Raw genomic sequence first — 22,128 nt, 5'->3', positions numbered from 1 at the left:
CTGTTATGGAAATCATCAGCAGGACAACCGGGTGTCTCTGCTGCCTCTAGCAGAGTTTGCCTCCAACAACTTGGTGCACTCCTCCACCCAGCAGACCCCCTTTTTTTTGCCAACCATAGCTATCACCCACACTCCTTCCATAATCCTACCACCACCGTGGCTGTCCCCATGGCAGCTGAACATGTGCAGGAGTTACAAGCAATGTAACAGATATTACAGGAGCAATTAGAGAGGGACAAGGTTGCCTACGAATGGGTAGATGACCAACACCACCAGCCTGGTCCCAAAATCCAGGTGGGGATAGAGTGTGGCTTTCCACGTGCTACTTGCCAACCATCTCCCGCAGTCACAAACTAGAAGCTCAGAATGTGGGTCCTTCTGAAGTGGAGGCACAGATGAACCAAGTTGCATATGGATTACATGTCCCAGCCTCCACGAGGACCCACGTGGTATTTCACCGTTCACTGCTGACCCCCGAGGAACAGCCATATCCTTACCAGGCCCCTGAGGTACCGCCCACTCCCATAATTGTCGATGGCCAGGAAGAGTATGAGGTGGAGCAAATTCTTGACTCTCGGCAGGGCCTGGAGAAGGTGCAGTACCTGATCCACTGGAAGTGTTTCGGACCAGAGGAAAGATCTTGGGAAGCAATGTTGGATGTCCACATGCCAGACTTGGTGAGAGAATGCCATGAATGCTGTCCTGATAAACCGAAGCCTTAGGGGTGAGGGGAGGACTGGCATGGAGGGGGCGATGATGTCGTGAGCCTTATGGAATGGGCTTGGGGAAGCGCAAGTGAAGAGCAGTCGGACTTTGAAGTGGAGGGAAAAGTGTATTTGTTATTTGATGTATATCCCGCCCTTCCTCCCAGCAGAAGCCCAGGGCTTAGCAACACACCTTCAGACGTGCTTGAGCCCAAACGTGCTTGTGCTGTTGACAGTGACAGTTCTGCCCACTAAGTCCTGTCACCAGAGAGGAGGAATGGCAGGACCTGGAGGTGGCCTCTCTACCTCTTTTTCTCCTTCTTCCTTCACCTGCTCTGCCATCACCTTCTCGCAGCCCCCCTCTTCCTGTTGGGAAGTTCAGCCACCCTCACCTATAACCCTGTGGGATTCCCTGCCCTTAAATATTAGATATGTTATCTTTTCGGTGCCTATCGGAGACCTTCCTCTTTCAACAAGCCTTTTAAGTTGAGACCTATCCCAGTCTGCGTCTGTGTTGGAATTGCTTTTTAAGATGTTCTTAAACCTTCTTTTTCAATTGTTTTTAATCTTAGATGTTTTGAAAGCTTTTTTTAAGTAACGTTTTTGAAGATGTTTTGTTTTAATGTGTTTTAAAGTTTGTTTTTATGATGTTTTATTGTTTTTGGTGCTTTTGTTTGTCACGCGGGGCTCCGGGGCGGGATATAAATCCAAAATAATAATAATAATAATAATAATAAATATAAATACATCGGCTGTGGTGCTGGTAAGCTCAATGAGCCCCCTACTCCCCTTTTGAGGAGTGCTCATGTGCGTGCGTGCACTCCCAACAGTGACTCTTAGACCTCGCAAGTAGGGTGCCCACCCATCCATACTTAAGGTCTACAAGGGGGCATGTCTAGTTGCTACAACATCTTACCTCAGCGTAGCCATGCCTTGTTAGTTCTAATAATGATGCTGAATCCTGTGTAGCCTGTAAGCCGATTCATGAAGCGCTCTCAACTGAAACTATGCATTAAGTCTTCTAAAGGAAAACACACTTCTGCGTACATGCCTGACATCAGCGGGTTTGGGCAGGACAGGCTCAGGGACACATTTGGAAGTTTGAGGGGGGTCTGTGGGCTCCCCAAGTCTCCTGGGGACAGAGGTGTCCAGCAGCAGCGCCAGCTGGTTGGAGGATGTGGTTCCTGGAGGCAGCAGGGGCCTCGGAAAACACCACTACCGCTTCTCACCTTCCCTCCATCCTACCTCCCTCCGGTGTCACTCTCTGCCGACCAAGTGAAATAGTTTATAGCTGCAGTAATTAACAGATAATGGCCAGCGGCCAGACCATAAATCTGTCAGGCATGAGTTGAGGAGAAGAGGCCCACAACTACAACAACCGTAAATATTGGGTGGGAAGAGCCAAGAGAGAGTAGAATAAATCCGAGGGTCGGCGAGGTGGGGTCGCTGTGGTCTATAAGAGTTCCATCTCACTCATCAAGCACCATGTCCATGTAGTTACTGGTCTGGAGTGTTTGCACCTTGTGTTGGGCCAGAGGGACAGACTGGGAATCTTGTTGGTGTACCGCCCACCCTGCTGCCCAACGGCTTCCCTAACTGAGCTGACGGAGGTGGTCTCGGAAGTGTTGCTGAGATCCCCTAGACTATTGGTTCTGGGGGATATTAACATTCACGCTGAAGCTACTGTATCCGGGGCAGCTCAGGACTTCATGGCTTCCATGACAACCATGGGGCTGTCCCAATATGTTAGCGGCCCAACACATGTATCAGGGCACACTCTAGATCTTATATTTGCGACTGGACATGGGGATCGTGATCTGGATGTAGGGAGTTTCACATCTCTCCCTTTGTCATGGACAGATCACCGCTTGCTGAAGTTTAGACTTACAGTGGCCTTTCCCCTCTGCAAGGGTGGGGGACCTATTAAACTGGTCTGCCCCTGGAGACTAATGAATCCTGAAGGTTTTCAAAGGGCTCTGGGGGATTTTCCGGCTGGGAAGACTGGCGCTCCTGTCGATGCCCTGGTCGAACTGTGGAATGCAGAGATGACTGGGGCTGCTGACACGATTGCTCCTGCGCGCCCTCTCCTGTGTAGAGCTCATACAGCTCCGTGGTATACCCCCGAGCTGAGAGCAATGAAACAAAATAGGAGACGGCTTGAGCGGAAGTGGAGGCGAATTCCCGATGGATGCAATCATGCGCTGGTAAGTGCTTCCACTAAGCTGTATTTAGAAGCGGTGAGGGTGGCGAAGAAACAACATTTTGCTGCCACTATTAAGTCATCCCTTTCCCGCCCAGCGGAGCTTTTTAAAGTTGTCCGAGGGTTACTTCATTCTGGCCCTCAGGACTTGGTTGAGTCATTGGTGGCCCGCTGTAATGAGTTTGCTGGACACTTCCAGAATAAGATCTTATGCATCCGTCGGGACTTAGACTCCCAGTTTATAGCAGTTGATCCTATTGAGGTGTCCAGAGCACAGTCTTGTCATGTTTTATTGGATGAGTTTCAGTTGGTTCCACTCGAGGATGTGGACAAGGTGCTTGGACAGGCACGTGCAACCACTTTGGTACTAGATCCTTGCCCCTCTTGGCTTATAAAAGCTAGCAGGGATGGAACAGCTGTCTGGGCCAGGGAAGTGATAAACGCCTCTTTACAAGAGGGAGTGGTCCCTGGCTGTCTAAAGGAGGCGGCAGTAAGACCACTCCTGAAAAAACCTTCCTTGGACCCAGAAAATTTCAACAGCTACAGACCGGTAGCAAATGTTCCATTCCTGGGCAAGATCTTAGAACGAGTGGTTGCTGGCCAACTCCAGGCGCTTTTGGATGAAACTGATTATCTAGATCCATTTCAATCGGGTTTCAGGCCTGGTTTCGGCACTGAGACAGCCTTGGTTGCCCTGTATGATGACCTGTGTCGGGAGAAAGACAGAGGGAGTGTAACTCTGCTGATTCTCCTTGATCTCTCAGCGGCTTTTGATACCATCGACCATGGTATCCTTCTGGAGAGGCTTGCAGAGTTGGGAGTTGGAGGCACTGCTTGGCAGTGGTTCCGCTCCTACTTGGCGGGTCGTCTCAAGAAGGTAGTGCTTGGGGAACATTGCTCGACCCCGTGGGTTCTCCAATATGGAGTCCCGCAGGGGTCGGTTCTGTCTCCCATGCTTTTCAACATCTACATGAAGCCGTTGGGTGCGGTCATCAGGAGTTTTGGGGTGCGTTGTCATCAGTATGCTGATGACACGCAGCTCTACTTCTCCTTTTCATCTTCTTCAGGTGAGGCTGTCAATGTGCTGAACCGTTGCCTAGCCACGATAATGGACTGGATGGGAGCTAACAAACTGAGGCTCAATCCATACAAGACTGAGATGCTGCTCATGGATGGTTTCTCTGACCAGGTGCTGGATAGTTACCCTGTTCTGGACGGGGTTACACTCCCCCTAAAGGAGCGGGTTCGTAGTCTGGGAGTTTTCTTAGATCCTTCCCTGTCACTTGAGGCTCAAGTGGCCTCGGTGGCACGGAATGCGTTCTACCAACTTCGGTTGGTAGCCCAGCTACGTCCCTACCTGAGCAGAGAGGATCTTACATCAGTTGTACATGCTCTGGTAACCTCGCGATTAGACTACTGCAATGCGCTCTACATTGGGCTGCCTTTGAAGACCGTTCGGAAGCTACAGCTTGTCCAAAATGCGGCGGCCAGATTAATAACGAGGACCAAGCGGTCGGAACACATAACACCTGTTCTGGCTTGCTTGCATTGGCTGCCAATATGCTTCTGGGCCAGATTCAAAGTGTTGGTTTTGACCTATAAAGCCCTATACAGCGCGGGACCACAATACCTGTCGGAACGCCTCTCCCGATACGAACCTGCCCGTACACTGCGCTCTACATCGAAGGCCCTCCTCCGAGTCCCGACTGATAGAGAGGCTCGGAGGGTGGTGACGAGATCTAGGGCCTTCTCAGTGGTGGCCCCCGAACTCTGGAACAGTCTCCCCAATGAGGTGCGTATGGCGCCGACGCTGTTGTCTTTTCGGCGCCAGCTTAAGACCTACCTCTTCTCTATGGCGTTTTTAACTTAAATTTTATACAGGAAATTATTATGAAATTTTGATCTTTGTATTTATATGTTTTGTAGTATTATCATGTAATTTTTATGAGATGTATTTGTATTTTTTGTTGTTCACCGCCCAGAGAGCTTTTGCTGGTCGGGCGGTCTAGAAATCCAATAAATAATAATAATAATAATAATAATAATAATAATAATAATGAGTCCTTCGGAGTCCAAAGTCAAGGTATAAAATATCCCATCGGGCACGGTCAAAGACACAGGATCACAAGTAGGGCTGGCGACGAGGTGACACAGAGGCTCAGTGCGTTGTTTCAAGCAAGAGCCCAAGCCACTCATGGCCTTTTAAGCTCAGCATCTGAGGCCAGGGGTTTGCAGTCAGCCTTCCCACTTTCCAGAGCTTGTGGTTCTTAAACAGGCCGACTGCCTGCATTGTTCTAACACCTGTTGGTGTCTCTTCTCTGCGGGGATCAGATTAGCTTCCTGGTTGCTCTCTGAATCTGACAGGATGGCTCCAGCATGGTCCTTCTCCTTATCTGAGGGCGAAGGGTCTTGAGGAGCTGCCTCTCTGCTCATCCCTTCTCCTGGGACTGAAGTCTCTTATTCCCCTTCATCATCTGTTGAGTCCTCTGAAGAATGCATGACATCCAGTATGGAGTAAAGGGAAGCCTCGTGGTAGCGATACCAAGGTCTCCCATTCAGTAGGCGAATGGGTCAGCCAGGCTGCTGCCCACTCTCCCACTCCCTACTCAGTCTTGTGGGTCCGGCTGCTTTCCTTCCTTCCTTCCCCAACCACCTTTGAGCCTAGTGCGGCTTGGTCATGCTGCAATTCCCAGCACCATCTGCCTGTGGCCCAGTGAACTGCAGCATGAAACTTAATAAATAGTTCACAGTGCCACCTGTCGATGGCCAAGTGAACTTTAGCATAGCATGACAGAAAAATCTAGAAGAAATCAATATTTAAAAACACATTTAGAAAAGCAAAATGAATAACTTCAATAGCTACGAGTATACTAAACTATATGAATGCACTTGCTAAAGTGGTCCTTACGTACAAGGATGAGCATTATTTGTTTTTATTTCCATTTATTAATCACTTCCCATAAAGACTGTCAAAACACCACCAATGGAAACAAAAAACATTTCAGATGTCAAAACGATTAAAAATATTTTCAAAGCCAGTACAGATACAGACTGGGATAAAGATCTACACTTAAAAGGTCTGTTGAAAAAGCAAGGTCTTAAATAGACCCGCAAAAGAAAACAAGAGACACTGCCTGTAAGGCTTTAATCTTTGTAGCCTGCAAAATTAAAATTAACTACAGACCTAACATTGCTAAATTCTTCCGTCATGGGCTGTCCCCATTTCTTATGTATTTTTACCACCTCAGGCTCTCATCTGTACAATAAATGCATATTATTTATAATGCCATCACATGATAAACAAGTTTAGAATAAAAGACTTGGGCATTTCTCCCTCTCTGTTCTTCGGCCTGCATTTTGATGTCCAGGCAGTCTGCAGGGTTAGAAGTAAACAAAGATTAGAGAGCTGGCACCAAAGCCAAATGTAGCTGCATGAAACTGCAGTGGAGAGGGGAATGGAGCAGAAAATGTGGAAGTAACTTGGTTGTGATATCTTTACAGGTCTTACTGGGAACACAGACTGATGTCTTACAGGGAGATGCCGTGAATAACCCCATGAAGCTTACAAAGGTGACACCGGTAGATAACACAGCGTGCTGTAAACATGAAAGAAATGTAAGATTTTTACCAGTCTTTCTTGACTGGTTGAAGATGTGCTTCTGCTGACTCAGATACTGGGTGAGATAATATTTGTTTCCTGAGCATTTCTTTCCTGGTCTTTGAGATATTTAATTGAAGAGTAAGAGTTAACGTTTTGCTAAGCCTAGCTTTCATGTATGACATGATTAGCAGATTAACATGTATTATACTGGTTTATTTGTTTATTACAATGTACCATGTACCTGGAATGATTCTGATATACATTATTATAATATGTATTATAAAAGTGGTTAAGAAATAAATGGTAAAAAGACTATCCACTGTAGGACTTCCAAATCTCTTTATAAATTTCCTGATCTGTCCCAAGTCCTCTTCAGAGGGATCTCTAACCATGAACCTGACTATTCCGACAACTGCTCTCAGTAAACATACCGACATAGTTTTGCACACAGTGTGACAATAAGGTATCTGAATAGGTACCCCTCAAACTTTTGTAATCATAAGAGGCCATCCTGGCAGTTTCCATACACTGGCCGTACAATGTCTTCTTCCCTGTGTGGGCTCTGTGTCTTCTAGTAAGGCTACAGCTTACACTGAAGCTCTGTCCACAGTCCATACATTTAATGGTTTCTCCTCTGTGTGTGTTTTATGATGTACAGTAAGTGGACATTTCCAGCTGAAGCTCTTTCCACACCCCATGCATTTAAACGGTTTCTCCCCTGTGTGGGTTATTTGATATGAACAGCTTTGGCCGAAGCTCTTTCCACAATCCATGCATTTACATGGTTTCTCCCCTGTGTGGGTTGTTTGATGTGAAGTAAGTGAACGGCTTTGCCTGAAGCTCTTTCCACATTCCATGCATTTAAATGGTTTCTCCCCTGTGTGGATTCTTTGATGTGCAGTAAGTTGACCTCTCTGGATAAAGCTCTTTCCACATTCTATGCATTTAAATGGTTTCTCCCCTGTGTGTGTTCTTTGATGTGCAGTAAGTTGACCTCTCTGGGTAAAGCTCTTTCCACATTCTGTACATTTAAATGGTTTCTCCCCTGTGTGGGTTCGTTGATGTACAGTAAGTGAATTGCTCTGCCTGAAGCTCTTTCCACAAACTATGCATTTAAAAGGTTTCTCCCCAGTGTGGGTTCTTTGATGTACAGTACGTTGACCTCTCTGGTTGAAGCTTTTTCCACATTCCATGCACTTAAACGGTTTCTCCCGTGTGTGGGCTCTTTGATGTGAAGTAAGTGAACTGCTCTCCCTGAAGCTCTTTCCACACTCCAAGCACTTAAATGGTTTCTCCCCTGTGTGGGTTCTTTTATGCGCAGTAAGTGAACTGCTATGCCTGAAGCTCTTTCCACAAGCTATGCATTCAAATAGTTTCTCCCCTGTATGTGTTCGTTGATGTTTAGTAACAGTTCCCCTGTCTCTGAAGTGCTTTCCACACTCCATGCATTTAAATGGTTTCTCTCCTGTGTGGATTCTTTGATGTATAGTAAGTTTACATCTCCAACTGAAGCTTTTTCCACACTCCAAGCATTTAAATGGTTTCTCCCCTGTGTGGGTTCTTCGATGCAAAACCTGAGAAGTAGAGGATTTCTTCCTCCCATTCTTTGATTGGTTTGTTTCAAACTCTTTTGGTCCCCCATGAGTTTGAAACATCTCCATTTGTGCTTCACGCTTGCTTATTACCAATGACATCATCTGTGGTTCCATATAATTCTCATTCTTCTGCCTATCATCTGCTGAGGAAGAACAAGGAGAAAAGATATGTTGGACTTTCAAGCCAAAAATAACAGATCTCATCACACGTTAACCTCAATTAGCTGCTTCTCAGATTTTTACATCTCCCAAATTCTCCCTATTTCTCCCTGTATGCCCAGCTGAAACAAATATTCTACACTCTCACACAACAGCGTGAATTCCTTTCTGCTCCACATACCACTGGATGTCACTAAGCGCAGACATGTCTGGTTTTTCCTCCTACTGCATTGCTCCTGCAGTATAATTTCTAAAATAATGTGCAACAAGAAGTGGGGTGAGGGGGAAGAGAAGGGCAGCAAGGCTCAGAAGAGGCAAACTGGGCACTGCTCACTGGTTCCTAGGAATTTGATGGCAGTCAAAAGTGGTGGCCAGATAAAAATATAGCAACACAGGAAGTTGCCTGACACTGAATCAGACCATAAGTCCCTCTCATTCAGTACTGTATACACTGGCTGGCAGCTGCTCTGCAGGGTTCAGATGAGGACCCTTCCAAGATCTATCTGAAGATGCCATGAATTAAACATAGAAACTGCTTCATAGAACTTATGTATTTTTTCGCTGAGCTAAAACAGAGATGGTCCAAGACGAATATATTCAGGAGTTTGCAATGATGCTCTGAACTGTGAGGGGAATCCCACAACAGTTAACACACAGCAGGATATATATTTCACTGGCAACTTTTGAATTTAGGCATAAGTATTGCATCATTTTGTTCCCAGTATAACCTTTCCAAAGTTATTTTTAAAATCCATACCTGCTGGTCTCTCCTCTTCATCACAGCCCCATCCAACTGGATCTTGTCCTTCCAGGCAAGAGATGAAATCTGGTTTTGAAATCTCTTTCCAAGAAACAGACAAGCTAGTCAGTTCTGAACCCAAATACCCAGGCATTTCATGTCCACCCATTCGTATGACCCCCTCTCAAAAGCAAAGGAAAGCAGGAAGTTCTTAGATCTCCTGGTGATAAATAGGACATGGTACATGGATCCAAACTGGCACTTGTAAACAGGCAACTATGCTTATAGCTCCATTCAGTGGCACTAAGGAAACCAATCCAGCTATTGTAATTAGGGGATTTTCTCAGCAGATGGAAACTTCAACCTGGAGGCCACCTCTCCTCTTCATAAGAACAGCCCTGCTGAATCAGATCAAAAGCCCATCTAGTCCAGCATCCTCACGGTGCCTGAGTGGAAGCATTCCCTTGGACGGGAGGACATAAAGGCACCATCCATCTCCAGCAGCATTTCCCCTGATTCCAGAGATAGCAAATAGCCAAAATGTGTTTGCAATAAATAAAGAAAGGAAGCATCCAAAAGAGAAAATGCTGTGGAAATGGGTGAATTCAACTACCCTCACCTAGACAGGGGACATCTGTGTTCTACTCACAACAAAGAGGTAAAATCTCTAGAGACCCTAATAACGACCATGTCCTAGAATGGTTGGCCATGGAACCAACCAGGGGGATGGCGACCCTGGACTTAGCTGAAGTGACACCCAGGACCTTGTGCGAGATATAAATGTTGTCAAACTGACTGGGAGCAGTGACCATGGTGTTATTAAACTTTCCTGTATATGGTCAATTGCCAAGAATATCAAACAGGGTCACATATGACTTCAAAAGAGGGAACTTGCCAAAAATGAGGGGATTGGTAAAAAGAAAGTTGAAAGGCAACGTCAAGAGGATAAAGTAACTCCAAAAGGTTTTTTTATGATGTTTTTAAGTGTTTTTAGTGTTTCTGTTGGCCGCCCTGGGCTCCTGCTGGAAGGAAGGGCAGGGTATAAATAAAATAATAAATAAGATAATAATGAATAAATAAAATATTTCTGAGTTGTTTAAAATCACAGTATCAGAAGCTCAACTGGAGTGTATCCTGCAGATCAGGAAAGGTACCACCAGGGCCAAGAGGATGCCAGCGTGGCTAACAAGCAGAGTCAAAGAACCTATTAGAGGCAAAAAGGCAACCTTCAAAAAGCGGAACTCTTATCCGAATGAGGAGAATAAAAAGGAACACAAACCCTGGCAAAAGAAATGCAAGCAGACAAAATGAGATGCTAAAGAAGAACGCACGGAGGATATTGCTAAAAACATAAAGACCAGCAACAAAAATATTTAAATGCATCAGTATCCAGAGGGAATCGTGGAAATAGCAGGCTGGTTAGCTTAACGTCTGTCCTGGGAATACTGGCGGAAAGTCATTGTTAAAGACAGAATCACCAAGTGTAGGAAAGAAGGTGGCTTGCTGTAGATTCAGCATAGTTTCTACCAGGAAAAAATCCTGTCTCACTTCTTTGAAACAAGCATATAGACAGAAGTGATCCAGTGGACACAGTATATTTGGATTTCAAAAGCTTTTGACAAAGTACCTCACCAAGACTCCTGAGTAAGCATGGCAGTCACGGATAAGGGGAACGGTCTTCTTCTAGATCAGCAAAAGCAGACTTTCAGGCAGCCTCCCCCCCTTTAAACACCACTCTTTTAAAGGAGGGAGGAGGCTGCTTCAAAGAGGCTTTGCACCTTTAAGCCAGTCACTGTGCTCCCAGTGGGTCAACTGTTGTGTTCACGTCCTGCTTGCAGACTTCTCATAGTCCTCTGGTTGGCCACTGTGAGGACTGGATGCTCCACTAGATGGGCCATTCTTATGTTCTTACAGACATCTAAGATATCCTCCAGGAGAACTCACAATCTAATGGGTTAATCTACCATGAATGATATCAAACAGGAACTGACAAATCCTTCAATTCCCAGACCCAAAAGGGCCCCACAACACAACTAAGCATGTACCTGCTGTGTTCGCCTCTTCTTTGGGACCCTGGATCACCGGATCTTCTCCTTCTTCCCGATAGGCATTGAGATCCAATTCTTTCAAGGAAACGGACAAGGCTAGTTACTTTCGATCCCCAAATATTCAGCCATTCCAAATGGAACCGTTTAAAGGTAACAAGAAGTATAATCTTTATTGCATAACTCCTGCCCCCCATAAATAGGATAGGACCTGGTGGATCCAGCAGGATCAGTCTGGCACTTGTGAACATGCACTCATTGGGCATAAAACTCAGCTTGAAAGGTCTGTTGGGGATGACACTGCGGAACTTTGCAAAGCCAGCTGTTTTGTTTTAGCCCTTTAATTTCATACGCTGAAAGCCAAAATCACCCTAGAAGCAGTCCCTCCTCCTCCCCCAATTAGCAAGCCAGCAGTGCATGTCAAATGGGCAATTCTGGGGAAATCTTTTTCATGGCAATTAAGATCTAAGCTGCTGGAACACATATATGTAGTCACAAATGCTCCAATCAACACCATCAGCTTTTTGGTGTCTTGGTATGAAAAAACATCAGTCACAGCACTACAAATATGTATATAATGTTTGTGATGAGTGCGTGCATATATAATATATATAGGGATAGGAGACACAGATGAAGCAAAGTACGTAAGGGAAAACTTACATGTTAGATATCTGAAAGAGAAAAGAATGCCACATTTTACATGAACGCTTCTGTCTTAAACAGGGGAGCAGTGTCAGAGGCAGCAGCAGAAGCCAAGGCAGCAAGAGCAGGGAAGGAACCTTTGCAACGTCTGCTCCCCCTACTCCCGTCAATAACAACAACGGATGCCAATTCACAGCCACCTGAACAGTGATGGCTACGAGGAGGGGCAGTGTTACTTCAAGAGCAACAAGGATGTCGCACCTTTCTGAGAATGGCTGATGGGTTGAAGATGGAGGGCTCCCTGTGTGGGAGTCACAGAAGGAAGGTGTGATAGGGTGGGAGACTGGGGTGAAGCCTCCCAGGTGGGAGCTGAGAGAGTCAGCCAGGGCAGAGGAGGAAGCACAGTGGGAAAAACCACAGACACTAGAAGCAACTGTGGAAAAGGTAGTAGTTTAGCTTATCTTGCACACATCATTTTTCGCATATAACACACAGACACTATATGATCTATATCGTGCAACACACTCACATGCACATATATTGCTGCTGCTACTCACGGAGCAAAGAGAAAAGAACAATGATATTGCGTAATAATATCAATGTAATAAATCGGTGTAATAATCAACTATTATTAGTTGATCATTTTGTTGTATATTTTCAGCTCTGCTATAAACTGATTTATTAAATTTATTTTTATTTACTTAGATGATTTGTTGCATACCACATTTTCCACACTCCACAGGGCAGTTTAAAATAAAAACAGGTAGATAAAAACACAAAAAACCAATGAAAATTAACACCAGGGCTGCACTTGTTATTCAGTGGCGTGTTGTGCATTTTAATGGATTGTGCTATTCAGTAGTGCAGTGGCAAATTCATAAGAACATAAGAACATAAGAAGAGCCTGCTGGATCAGGCCAGTGGCCCATCTAGTCCAGCATCCTGTTCTCACAGTGGCCTACCAGGTGCCTGGGGGAAGCCCGCAAGCAGGACCCGAGTGCAAGAACACTCTCCCCTCCTGAGGCTTCCGGCAACTGGTTTTCAGAAGCATGCTGCCTCTGACTAGGGTGGCAGAGCACAGCCATCATGGCTAGTAGCCATTGATAGCCCTGTCCTCCATGAATTTGTCTAATCTTCTTTTAAAGCCATCCAAGCTGGTGTCCATTACTGCATCTTGTGGGAGCAAATTCCATAGTTTAACTATGCGCTGAGTAAAGAAGTACTTCCTTTTGTCTGTCCTGAATCTTCCAACATTCAGCTTCTTTGAATGTCCACGAGTTCTAGTATTATGAGAGAGGGAGAAGAACTTTTCTCTATCCACTTTCTCAATGCCATGCATAATTTTATACACTTCTATCATGTCTCCTCTGACCCGCCTTTTCTCTAAACTAAAAAGCCCCAAATGCTGCAACCTTTCCTCGTAAGGGAGTCGCTCCATCCCCTTGATCATTCTGGTTGCCCTCTTCTGAACCTTTTCCAACTCTATAATATCCTTTCTGAGATGAGGCGACCAGAACTGTACACAGTATTCCAAATGCGGCCGCACCATAGATTTATACAACGGCATTATGATATCGGCTGTTTTATTTTCAATACCTTTCCTAATTATTGCTAGCATGGAATTTGCCTTTTTCACAGCTGCCGCACACTGGGTCGACATTTTCATCGTGCTGTCCACCACAACCCCGAGGTCTCTCTCCTGGTCGGTCACCGCCAGTTCAGACCCCATGAGCGTATATGTGAAATTAAGATTTTTTGCTCCAATATGCACTCCAATATTACACTTGTTTATATTGAATTGCATTTGCCATTTTTCTGCCCATTCACTCAGTTTGGAGAGATCTTTTTGGAGCTCTTCGCAATCCCTTTTTGTTTTAACAACCCTGAACAATTTAGTGTCATCAGCAAACTTGGCCACTTCACTGCTCACTCCTAATTCTAGGTCATTAATGAACAAGTTGAAAAGTACAGGTCCCAATACCGATCCTTGAGGGACTCCACTTTCTACAGCCCTCCATTGGGAGAACTGTCCGTTGATTCCTACTCTCTGCTTTCTGCTTCTTAACCAATTCCTTATCCACAAGAGGACCTCTCCTCTTATTCCATGACTGCTAAGCTTCCTCAGAAGCCTTTGGTGAGGTACCTTGTCAAACGCTTTTTGAAAGTCTAAGTACACTATGTCCACTGGATCACCTCTATCTATATGCTTGTTGACACTCTCAAAGAATTCTAATAGGTTACTGAGACAGGACTTTCCCTTGCAGAAGCCATGCTGGCTCTGCTTCAGCAAGGCTTGTTCTTCTATGTGCTTAGTTAATCTAGGTTTAATAATACTTTCTACCAGTTTTCCAGGGACAGAAGTTAAGCTAACTGGCCTGTAATTTCCGGGATCCCCTCTGGATCCCTTTCTGAAGATTGGCGTTACATTTGCCACTTTCCAGTCCTCAGGCACGGAGGAGGACCCGAGGGACAAGTTACATATTTTAGTTAGCAGATCAGCAATTTCACCTTTGAGTTCTTTGAGAACTCTCGGGTGGATGCCATCCGGGCCCGGTGATTTGTCAGTTTTTATATTGTCCATTAAGCTTAGAACTTCCTCTCTCGTTACCACTATTTGTCTTAGTTCCTCAGAATCCCTTCCTGCAAATGTTAGTTCAGGTTCAGGGATCTGCCCTATATCTTCCACTGTGAAGATAGATGCAAAGAATTCATTTAGCTTCTCTGCAATCTCCTTATCGTTCTTTAGTACACCTTTGACTCCCTTATCATCCAAGGGTCCAATTGTCTCCCTAGATGGTCTCCTGCTTTGAATGTATTTATAGAATTTTTTGTTGTTGGTTTTTATGTTCTTAGCAATGTGCTCCTCAAATTATTTTTTAGCATCCCTTATTGTCTTCTTGCATTTCTTTTGCCAGAGTTTGTGTTCTTTTTTATTTTCTTCATTTGGACAAGACTTCCATTTTCTGAAGGAAGACTTTTTGCCTCTAAGAGCTTCCTTGACTTTGCTCGTTAACCATGCTGGCATCTTCTTGGCCCTGGCGGTACCTTTTCTGATCTGCGGTATGCACTCCAGTTGAGCTTCTAATATATTCTAATATATAATATATTCTAATATATTCAGAAGTGCAGGGTCTCTTGACAGCCACACACCCTTTTAAAATTATAGAATATTCTAGCCGGCTTGAATACTGCTTTCTGCTTTTCCATTATCATTTAACAGTCCTTTCTCACTGTCAGAGATTCTGCTTGAATTACTGAATTCAGTGTCTACGCGTTTATTTCCTGCTGCCACCAAACTGCTTGATGATGCAGATGGGATGCTCTCATCAGGATTCACTGTCTCTTTGTCTGCAATTACAGCATTCTCACTGAATGACAATTTTTAATAGCAGGAAGCACAGATCGGGTTGCACGGAATGATCATACACATACCCCGGGAATTTAGGAAGCTGCATTATCAGAGTCTTTCTTCATCTAGTCCAACCTTGTCTACTGCAACTAGCCATAGATCTCCAGGATCTCAGGCAAAGACTTTTCTCACTGCCTGCTACCTGTTCATCCCATCACCCTCTGCTGGAGATACCAGCTATTGAACCAAGAATCTTGTGCATGCAAAGCAGGTCCTCTTCCACTCAGCTGCAGTCTCTCCCAGACACCCATTTCCAAAACAGCATCCCTGCAGTGCAGGATTCAATGGCAGAACACTATATTCACACCTTCCACATACATCAGGCAAGAAACCAAAGAGTGCCCTTACCTAGAGAGGCCACTGTCTTGTAATTCTCCTCCATGACTTCCCTATGCAGAGCTCTCTGCTCAGGATCCAGCAGAGCCCACTCCTCCTCGGAGAAATACACAGCCACCTCCTCAAAGGTCAAGGGAGCCTGGAAGAAGAAGAAGAGGAAAATGCAGTATCTCCAACATGCTCCATTCTCCCAGTCTGAAAGGGGACGGGGTCACAGGGTAGTTGCATGAGGGCTTTTGTTAGATGTATCAGCACCCATTATTAGGCCACTTTGTGATCTTGCAGAGACAGCCTCCAACTTGGACAACTTTAAAAGATTACACATACTTATGGAAGTTAAGACTATCAATGGCTACAAGCCACAATGGCAATGTTCTACCCTCATTGGTGGCTGTAGTATGCCACTGAATACCAGTTGATGGGAATCACAAGTGGGAGAGTGCTGCTGTTCTCGGGTCCTGCTTCCTCATGGGCTTCCCGTAGGCATCAGGTCGGCCACTGTGAGAACAGGATGCCTGACCAGGTGGGCCTTTGACCTGGTCCAGCTTCAGGGCTCTTCTTAAGCAGCATTAACAGTAGACAAAAAAAGGCAGATTCCTTCAGAGCTCCTTCCCTTCACCACAAAGAGGTGCCCAGGATCTCCCTTCTGCCTTTCCCCGTGATTTTTCCCTTACCTGAAGTGGCCACCGAGCACCTCTTTTCACTCTGTCCCAAGGCAGAGACGATCTGGACAGTGCCTCTGAGGCCATTGTGCCTCAATCTCCAAGTGGTGAGGGACTTCCAGAGAATCCACCGCTCACACAGGGTTTGGTTTTCCTGCAACGAAGGTCAGCAGAGACTGTGGTGTCTTTAGGATATGTGGTTTTATTTACACTTATAAACAACCTGAGCGTAAGATGGAGGACTTCTCAGCACTAACAGTCCAACAGATTTTGGTTCCCCATTAGGTTCCTAGAGGAGTCCCCCAAAGCCATACCTTCGGGATGGTGCACAGAGAGCAGGCCTCCCTGTGTGTCTTTCCAGTTTCACCTCACGCTATAACTCTAACAGACTACTTCTTAGCTCTAGTATGAGGGTGTCTTCAGCCAGGGGAAGGGTAGAGCATGGCCTCTACTGAAAGAGTTCCTATGGCAACACATTGCTCCGCTGGCCTACTTTTTACACATTCTAATGGTGACCGCTTGACAAACTTGGCTGGACTCATTAGCTTATGAAAGGAACTAGTTTGACTCGTAGAACAGGTTTGTTTGCTACAACTCCACCTGTACAGATTCCAAATCAGAGGGTGGATGAAAGATCCCAACCCCACAATCCTATAACACTTGCATTAAAAATGTAACCCATGTACATATCAATCAAGTATCACATCCCTGACAGATGGCAGTCAGTACGCTTTGTACATAAACTACAAGGTAGGAATGGATGAGGTAAATGGCTCCATCTTGGACCTCCCTGGGGCTGGGGAAGGCCTCCACCCCTTCCATCAAAATAGGGGGAGAGGGATACTGAGCTGCATTCAGTTCGGTCCATCCCACTGGGCAATGAAAACATCTGAACTACTTGCAACACATTTATTTTAAAAACAGCAGGCCAAATAGATCAAGCGCGGGCAGCTTTTACAGAATTACAGCTCCCATCAGCCCCAGCAAATATGGCCAATGGCCAGGGATCATGGGAGTCATAGTTCAGCAACATCTGGAGAGTGAAAGCTTCCTCACAACTGCTTTAGATGTTGTGGACTGCAACTCCCATCATCCCTGGCCACTGGCCATGCTGGCTGGGGCTGATGGGGGTTGCAGCCCATTAACAACTTGAAGAAGGCTGTTCCAAAGTGAGCTGGTGGTGTACAAGGTGGAAACCTCAACAGCATTCTTGCCTACCTTATAGAGTTGTAGTTTGGGTGACTAATATAAGAGGTTTTTTACATATACTTTCAAGAGTCAGTGTGGCGTGGAGGTTAGTGTGCTGGACTACGACCTGGGAGACGAGGGTTCAAATCCCCACGTAGCCATGAATCTCACTGGGTGACTGTGGGCCAGTCACTGCCTCTCAGCCTCAGAGGAAGGCAATGGTAAACCCCCTCTGAATACCACTTACCATGAAAACCCTATTCATAGGGTCACTATAAGTCGGAATCGACTTGAAGGCAGTCCATTTTTCCCCCATTTTAAGTATACTTTTAGCTGCATGTTTTATTATGTTTTAAGATTTTTCCCAGGCCTTCTTCTAAGGAGCTAACAGTGGGAAATATAACTGGATCCCCCTCCCTTTGACTTCACTACACTGTCACTGGACTGAGGTAACCAAGTGAATTTCACTCCTGAGCAGGGATTTGAATCTGAGTCCCTTGGGACATAGTTTGCTGTTAAATGGTAACTGTAATAATCACACACACACACGTTGTAGTGCCAATCTCTGCAAAATCTAGATGCAAGGGCCAAGGAGGTTTAGTTGTCTATATTCAAAAGCAGCACTTGGGAAAAGTTGTTCAAGTAACCAAAACAATCCAGCTCATCTCACTTCTGCTTGCCCAGGTGGGCTTGTTTGTGGCTTTCCCAAGCTCAGAAGAGACAGTGAGCATAATTGGTTTATGAATGTTCTCATCCTGCTTATGTAAACAAAACTCTTGATAGTCAAAACAAGCTGTTGTGCCTATGAAGGGAAAGCTGGGAGTGCAGCTGCATTCCCAGCCCATGGTGTCTCACATACAGGGTCAGGAGAGATCAACAAAAGTCACCTGAGGGGAAAATCAGCTACCTGGATGCTAGGAAGATAATGATCTCACAGGTATAAGGTACCCCCTCCCAGAGGGTCTTTTGGGTATAAATACATGACCCCTAGATTAGGGAGATTAAGCCTTAAGGGGGTTGAAAAAGCCTTGAAGTACCATCAAGAGAGCCTCAGAGTAAGAGTTTCAAGCAAGAATCCTCACTGTGCTGTTTCATAAGGCTTCCAGCTGTGAGGAAAAAACGTAACACAAGGGCAAAGACAGGGAGGAAGGGACCCATTAGCCATTAGCTTTGTTTTAGTGTTTTATTGCTTGCAAACGACAGCTCAATGTAAACAGCTTGCTTTAATAAACCATTTAACTTCTTCACAACTAGAAGTGTTCATTGCCCCCTGAAATTTCAAACTAATTTGTGTCTTGCCTGCCAGAGCGAGGCATTTGGCAAAACACACATATACTATGTCCAGAATTTAGAGTGGGAGATTATCCACTTTAACCTTATAACAATCCAGTGAGGTAGGTTACTAGTAACTGGCCCAGGTTGACTAAGGGACCTATGCAGCTGAGTACAGTTTGAGTCTGGGTCTCCTTGGTAGAGATGGGAATGCCTGGGAAAATACCAGAGGAGGAAAAAAATTCTGATTTTTTCCTCCCTGAGCTTTCATATATCTACTCCCTGGTCTAAGTGCAGTAGTCTGCACCCTCCTCTAGGGTCCTCCAGTGTATTTGTGTACAGACAAAACTTCTGACTTTTCAATGGCTAAAATGTAGCCTACAGTAAGAGTCACAACCTTCACTCCACCCCCTTTTGCCTCTGGCTCCACCCACCACTGAAAAGTGCCCCCTGGAAGGCTACTCCTGAAGGAACTTGGCCCTCAGGCTGGAATGTGGCCCCGTTTCCCACACCCGCACTAACCAGAGCATTACACCCAGCCATTCATCCAGGCCCACCTCACAGGTTTGTTGTGAGCACTGCCAACTAGGCATTGCTCCTTGGACCCTCTGTAGCACCTGGAGGCCCTTCCGCCAACGTGGGTGTTCCCAAGGCAAGGAGTGAAGCTGGGCAGCAGGGAGGCGTGCAGCACCAGCAGAGGAAGACCCTCAGCACCTTTCGCTGGGCCAAGCCTGCCAGAGAAGCTCAGATCCACTTGGGGGGGTCGTATTCTTCCCCTCCGACATACTCCAAAGGGGAGGCCTAGTGAAGACCCTTTACTCCCCCTATGTCCAGGTGAGGGGGGGTGTTTAGATTTATTTATTTTCTCCAGCCTCTGCCTTGAGCCTGTATAGAAGGCCAGGAAGAGACTGGTCAGTTTCAATGCCCCCCTTTGGGGTCTTTCCTCCAGGACTGGCCCTAAAATGCATCACAACAAATCCCCCTTTTCTCCCCCAAAGTGCCCCCCGTAAGGCTGTTCCGTTTCTGCAAAGGCAGCCTCACCCGATCAGCCCCTTAACTGTGGATTGCAAAATGGGACTGAGGAGGGGGGACTCTTTTCTCCCTCCCAACTCATTCTTGGGCCCCCATCCTCCCCCCCTTGCCAAGGAATCTCATAAGGGTGATGCCCCCTCCCAATCTCTCTCTATTCCTGCCCCCCAAGAACATGGCACACAGCGGCATCCGCCCCAGGAAGTGCCCCCCAAGAAGAATGCTTCCTCTGCACCAAGGGGCGTTTGCCCCCTCCCCCCAGGCTGCAGAACCCCTGAGGGGAGGGCTGGCTGGGCTGATTTCTTCAAAAGAAGGACCCTGCAGTGGAGACCCTGCAGCCCACGGGGCCCTTTACAGCGGGCTTGCATGGATCAGGGCCACCCTGTGCCTATGAAAGGGGGCAGGGAAACTGTGGAGTCGGAGCGTTGTGGTCCATGTAGCTCAGTGCCGTCGACACTGACAGGCAGCAGCTCTCCCAGCCCTGGCCGGAGATGGATGCTGCGTGTGGGATGTTCTGCATGCAAAGCAGGCACCCTGCCCTGCAATCCAAGGGGGAGGTCCCTTCCCTCCTTTTCCCCCAATGCCCCCCCATCCTTTTCTCCCTTCCTCTCTGCATTGTCTGTGGATTCACTGAAGTTCTGCTTGAGGATCCTAAAAACCACTTCAGGCTCTTTTACGGGGTCAAAATCAGGATTATTGCACAGACTGATCATCACTACATCTTTCGCTCTTCCCCTCAGTCTGTCCATTATCTCCTCACTTCGTTCAAGTATCAGAATCCCTCTTTTCCTGAGGTACCCTCTCATCGTATCTACCCACTCATGAATGCTAAGCCCTTCTGTATCATCCCCACCAACAACTAGAGGCGCCTTACCCAGTCGCCAAGGAAGTGTCCCCCCCCAAAAAAACTGCTTCCTCTGCACCAAGGGGCCCTTCCCCCCCCGGGGGCTGCAGATCCCCTGAACGGGGGGGGCAGCCTGGGCTGATCTCTGCGAAAGAAGGACCCTGCAGTGGAGACCCTGCAGCCCTTGGGGCCTTTTACAGCAGGGATCACCCCCTCCGCTCGCCTATGGAAGGGGGCAGGGAACCTGGGAAGCCCCTTCTGCGGAGGCGGACCATTCGGATCCATGTAGCTCAGTGCTGTCGACACTGACAGGCAGCGGCTGTCCCAGCCTGGCCCGGCGATGCATGCCGGGGTGGGACCTTCTGCATGCAAAGCAGGCGACCTGCCTTGAGCTCTGGCTCCTTCCCCGTGTGGGGGGGTCCACTTCCCTCCTATTCTCTCCTTCTCTTTCCCTCTTTTCTCCCGTCCCCGCTGCATTGCCTGCGGACTCAGGAGGGGAAAAGCGAATCGTTTCCCTCGACCCCTCCCCCGCTTGTTGCACCTCTTTGTCCTCGGCGCGCTGCAGGCTCCTCCCCCTCCTGGAGCTTCATGGGGAATGAAGGCCAGGGAAAGGTCTCACTATCGCCACCTGCCGGCAGAAAACTCGCAGCACACCTTCTTGCCTTGCCTGGAGTTTGTGGGGGCCTTAACGAAGCGGCAGTGAAATCTCCACCCCCCAGCCCCAAAGATGCTTACCTGGAAGGGCCGATCCCACAGATGGGTCTGTCATCCTTTTCTCTTCCTGGGTTAGGAATGAAGAGCCCCCCTCCTCTCCTTCAATATGCTCTCGCCCCCCCCCCATCCTGCCTCTCTAGGAACCAGAGCTCGGTTCCTTGACCTTTTGGAGGACTGAATTGCAGGAGCTCCCCCCCCCTCCCGGCAAGCCTCTGCCCCCGCACAGCCTCACGGGCCTTTCTGCCTCGGGCCTCAAAAGCACGGAGCCTCACTGGAGTTTGTAGCACCGATTTGCAGGGGGGAGGAGGCAGCAAAAAACCCGACTCTGCTCCGCCTCCGTCAGTTCAAAAGCACTTGAGCCCCTTGGGAGTTGCAGCAGCGACTGGCAGGGGGAGGAGGCCCGTGAGCTTTTGCAACGAAAAACCTGGCTCTGCCCCCCCCCCCGTTCCAGCTCTCTGCTCTCCTTATTAAGTTCCTCCTGCCTGTGTTGGCGTCAGGCACACCTCTTCAGGGAGATCATTCCATAATTTGGGGGCCACCACTAAGAAGGCCCTCTCGTTGCCATCCTCCAAGCTTCCCTCAGAGTAGGCACCTGGAGGAGAGCCTTAGATGTTGAGCATAGTGCAGAGGGAAGAAAACAATGAACACCACCTTGAGCTCCTTGGAGGAAAGGGGGAATAGAAATGTAATAAATAAAATAAACATGATTGTAACTTGTGTCAGGCTGAACTTAGCACAGCTGACTACCTTCTGTTATAGCCATTCAGTGTAGGATGTGGATTGGCTGTCATAACTCATTTTGATTTTTACATTGTTTTATTTATATGTTGTAATTTGTTTTAGTATGCTGTAATTTGTATTTCAATATGTATTTTATTTTTGTTGTACATCGCCTAGAGTGACAGGATTTACTTGCCAGATAGGCGTCTAATAAATTTTAGATAATAATAATAATAATACCTTAACTTCCTTGGCTTCAATGAAGTTGA

The 22,128-nt window shown here is 46.8% G+C and overlaps 1 protein-coding gene across 1 annotated transcript in view; it reads right to left on the bottom strand.

Moving 5' to 3' along the window:
- LOC133381476 (zinc finger protein 420-like) overlaps positions 1-21,239 on the bottom strand; it is a 44,406-nt gene extending 23,167 nt beyond the window's left edge. Inside the window, exons 1-7 of the mRNA XM_061620632.1 lie at positions 21,161-21,239; positions 16,105-16,246; positions 15,443-15,569; positions 11,044-11,121; positions 9,017-9,100; positions 7,248-8,243; positions 238-245 (exon numbers count right to left, since the gene is read on the bottom strand). Of these exons, the coding sequence (XP_061476616.1) occupies positions 238-245; positions 7,248-8,243; positions 9,017-9,100; positions 11,044-11,121; positions 15,443-15,569; positions 16,105-16,179 (1,368 nt within the window). The 5' untranslated portion in view covers positions 16,180-16,246; positions 21,161-21,239. The remainder of the gene's footprint in view (positions 1-237; positions 246-7,247; positions 8,244-9,016; positions 9,101-11,043; positions 11,122-15,442; positions 15,570-16,104; positions 16,247-21,160) is intronic.
- Positions 21,240-22,128: the final 889 nt, after the last annotated feature.

Source organism: Rhineura floridana, chromosome 3, assembly GCF_030035675.1.
Source record: "Rhineura floridana isolate rRhiFlo1 chromosome 3, rRhiFlo1.hap2, whole genome shotgun sequence".
Taxonomy (NCBI): Eukaryota; Metazoa; Chordata; class Lepidosauria; order Squamata; family Rhineuridae; genus Rhineura; species Rhineura floridana.
This window is presented reverse-complemented; position numbering and strand designations above follow the sequence as displayed.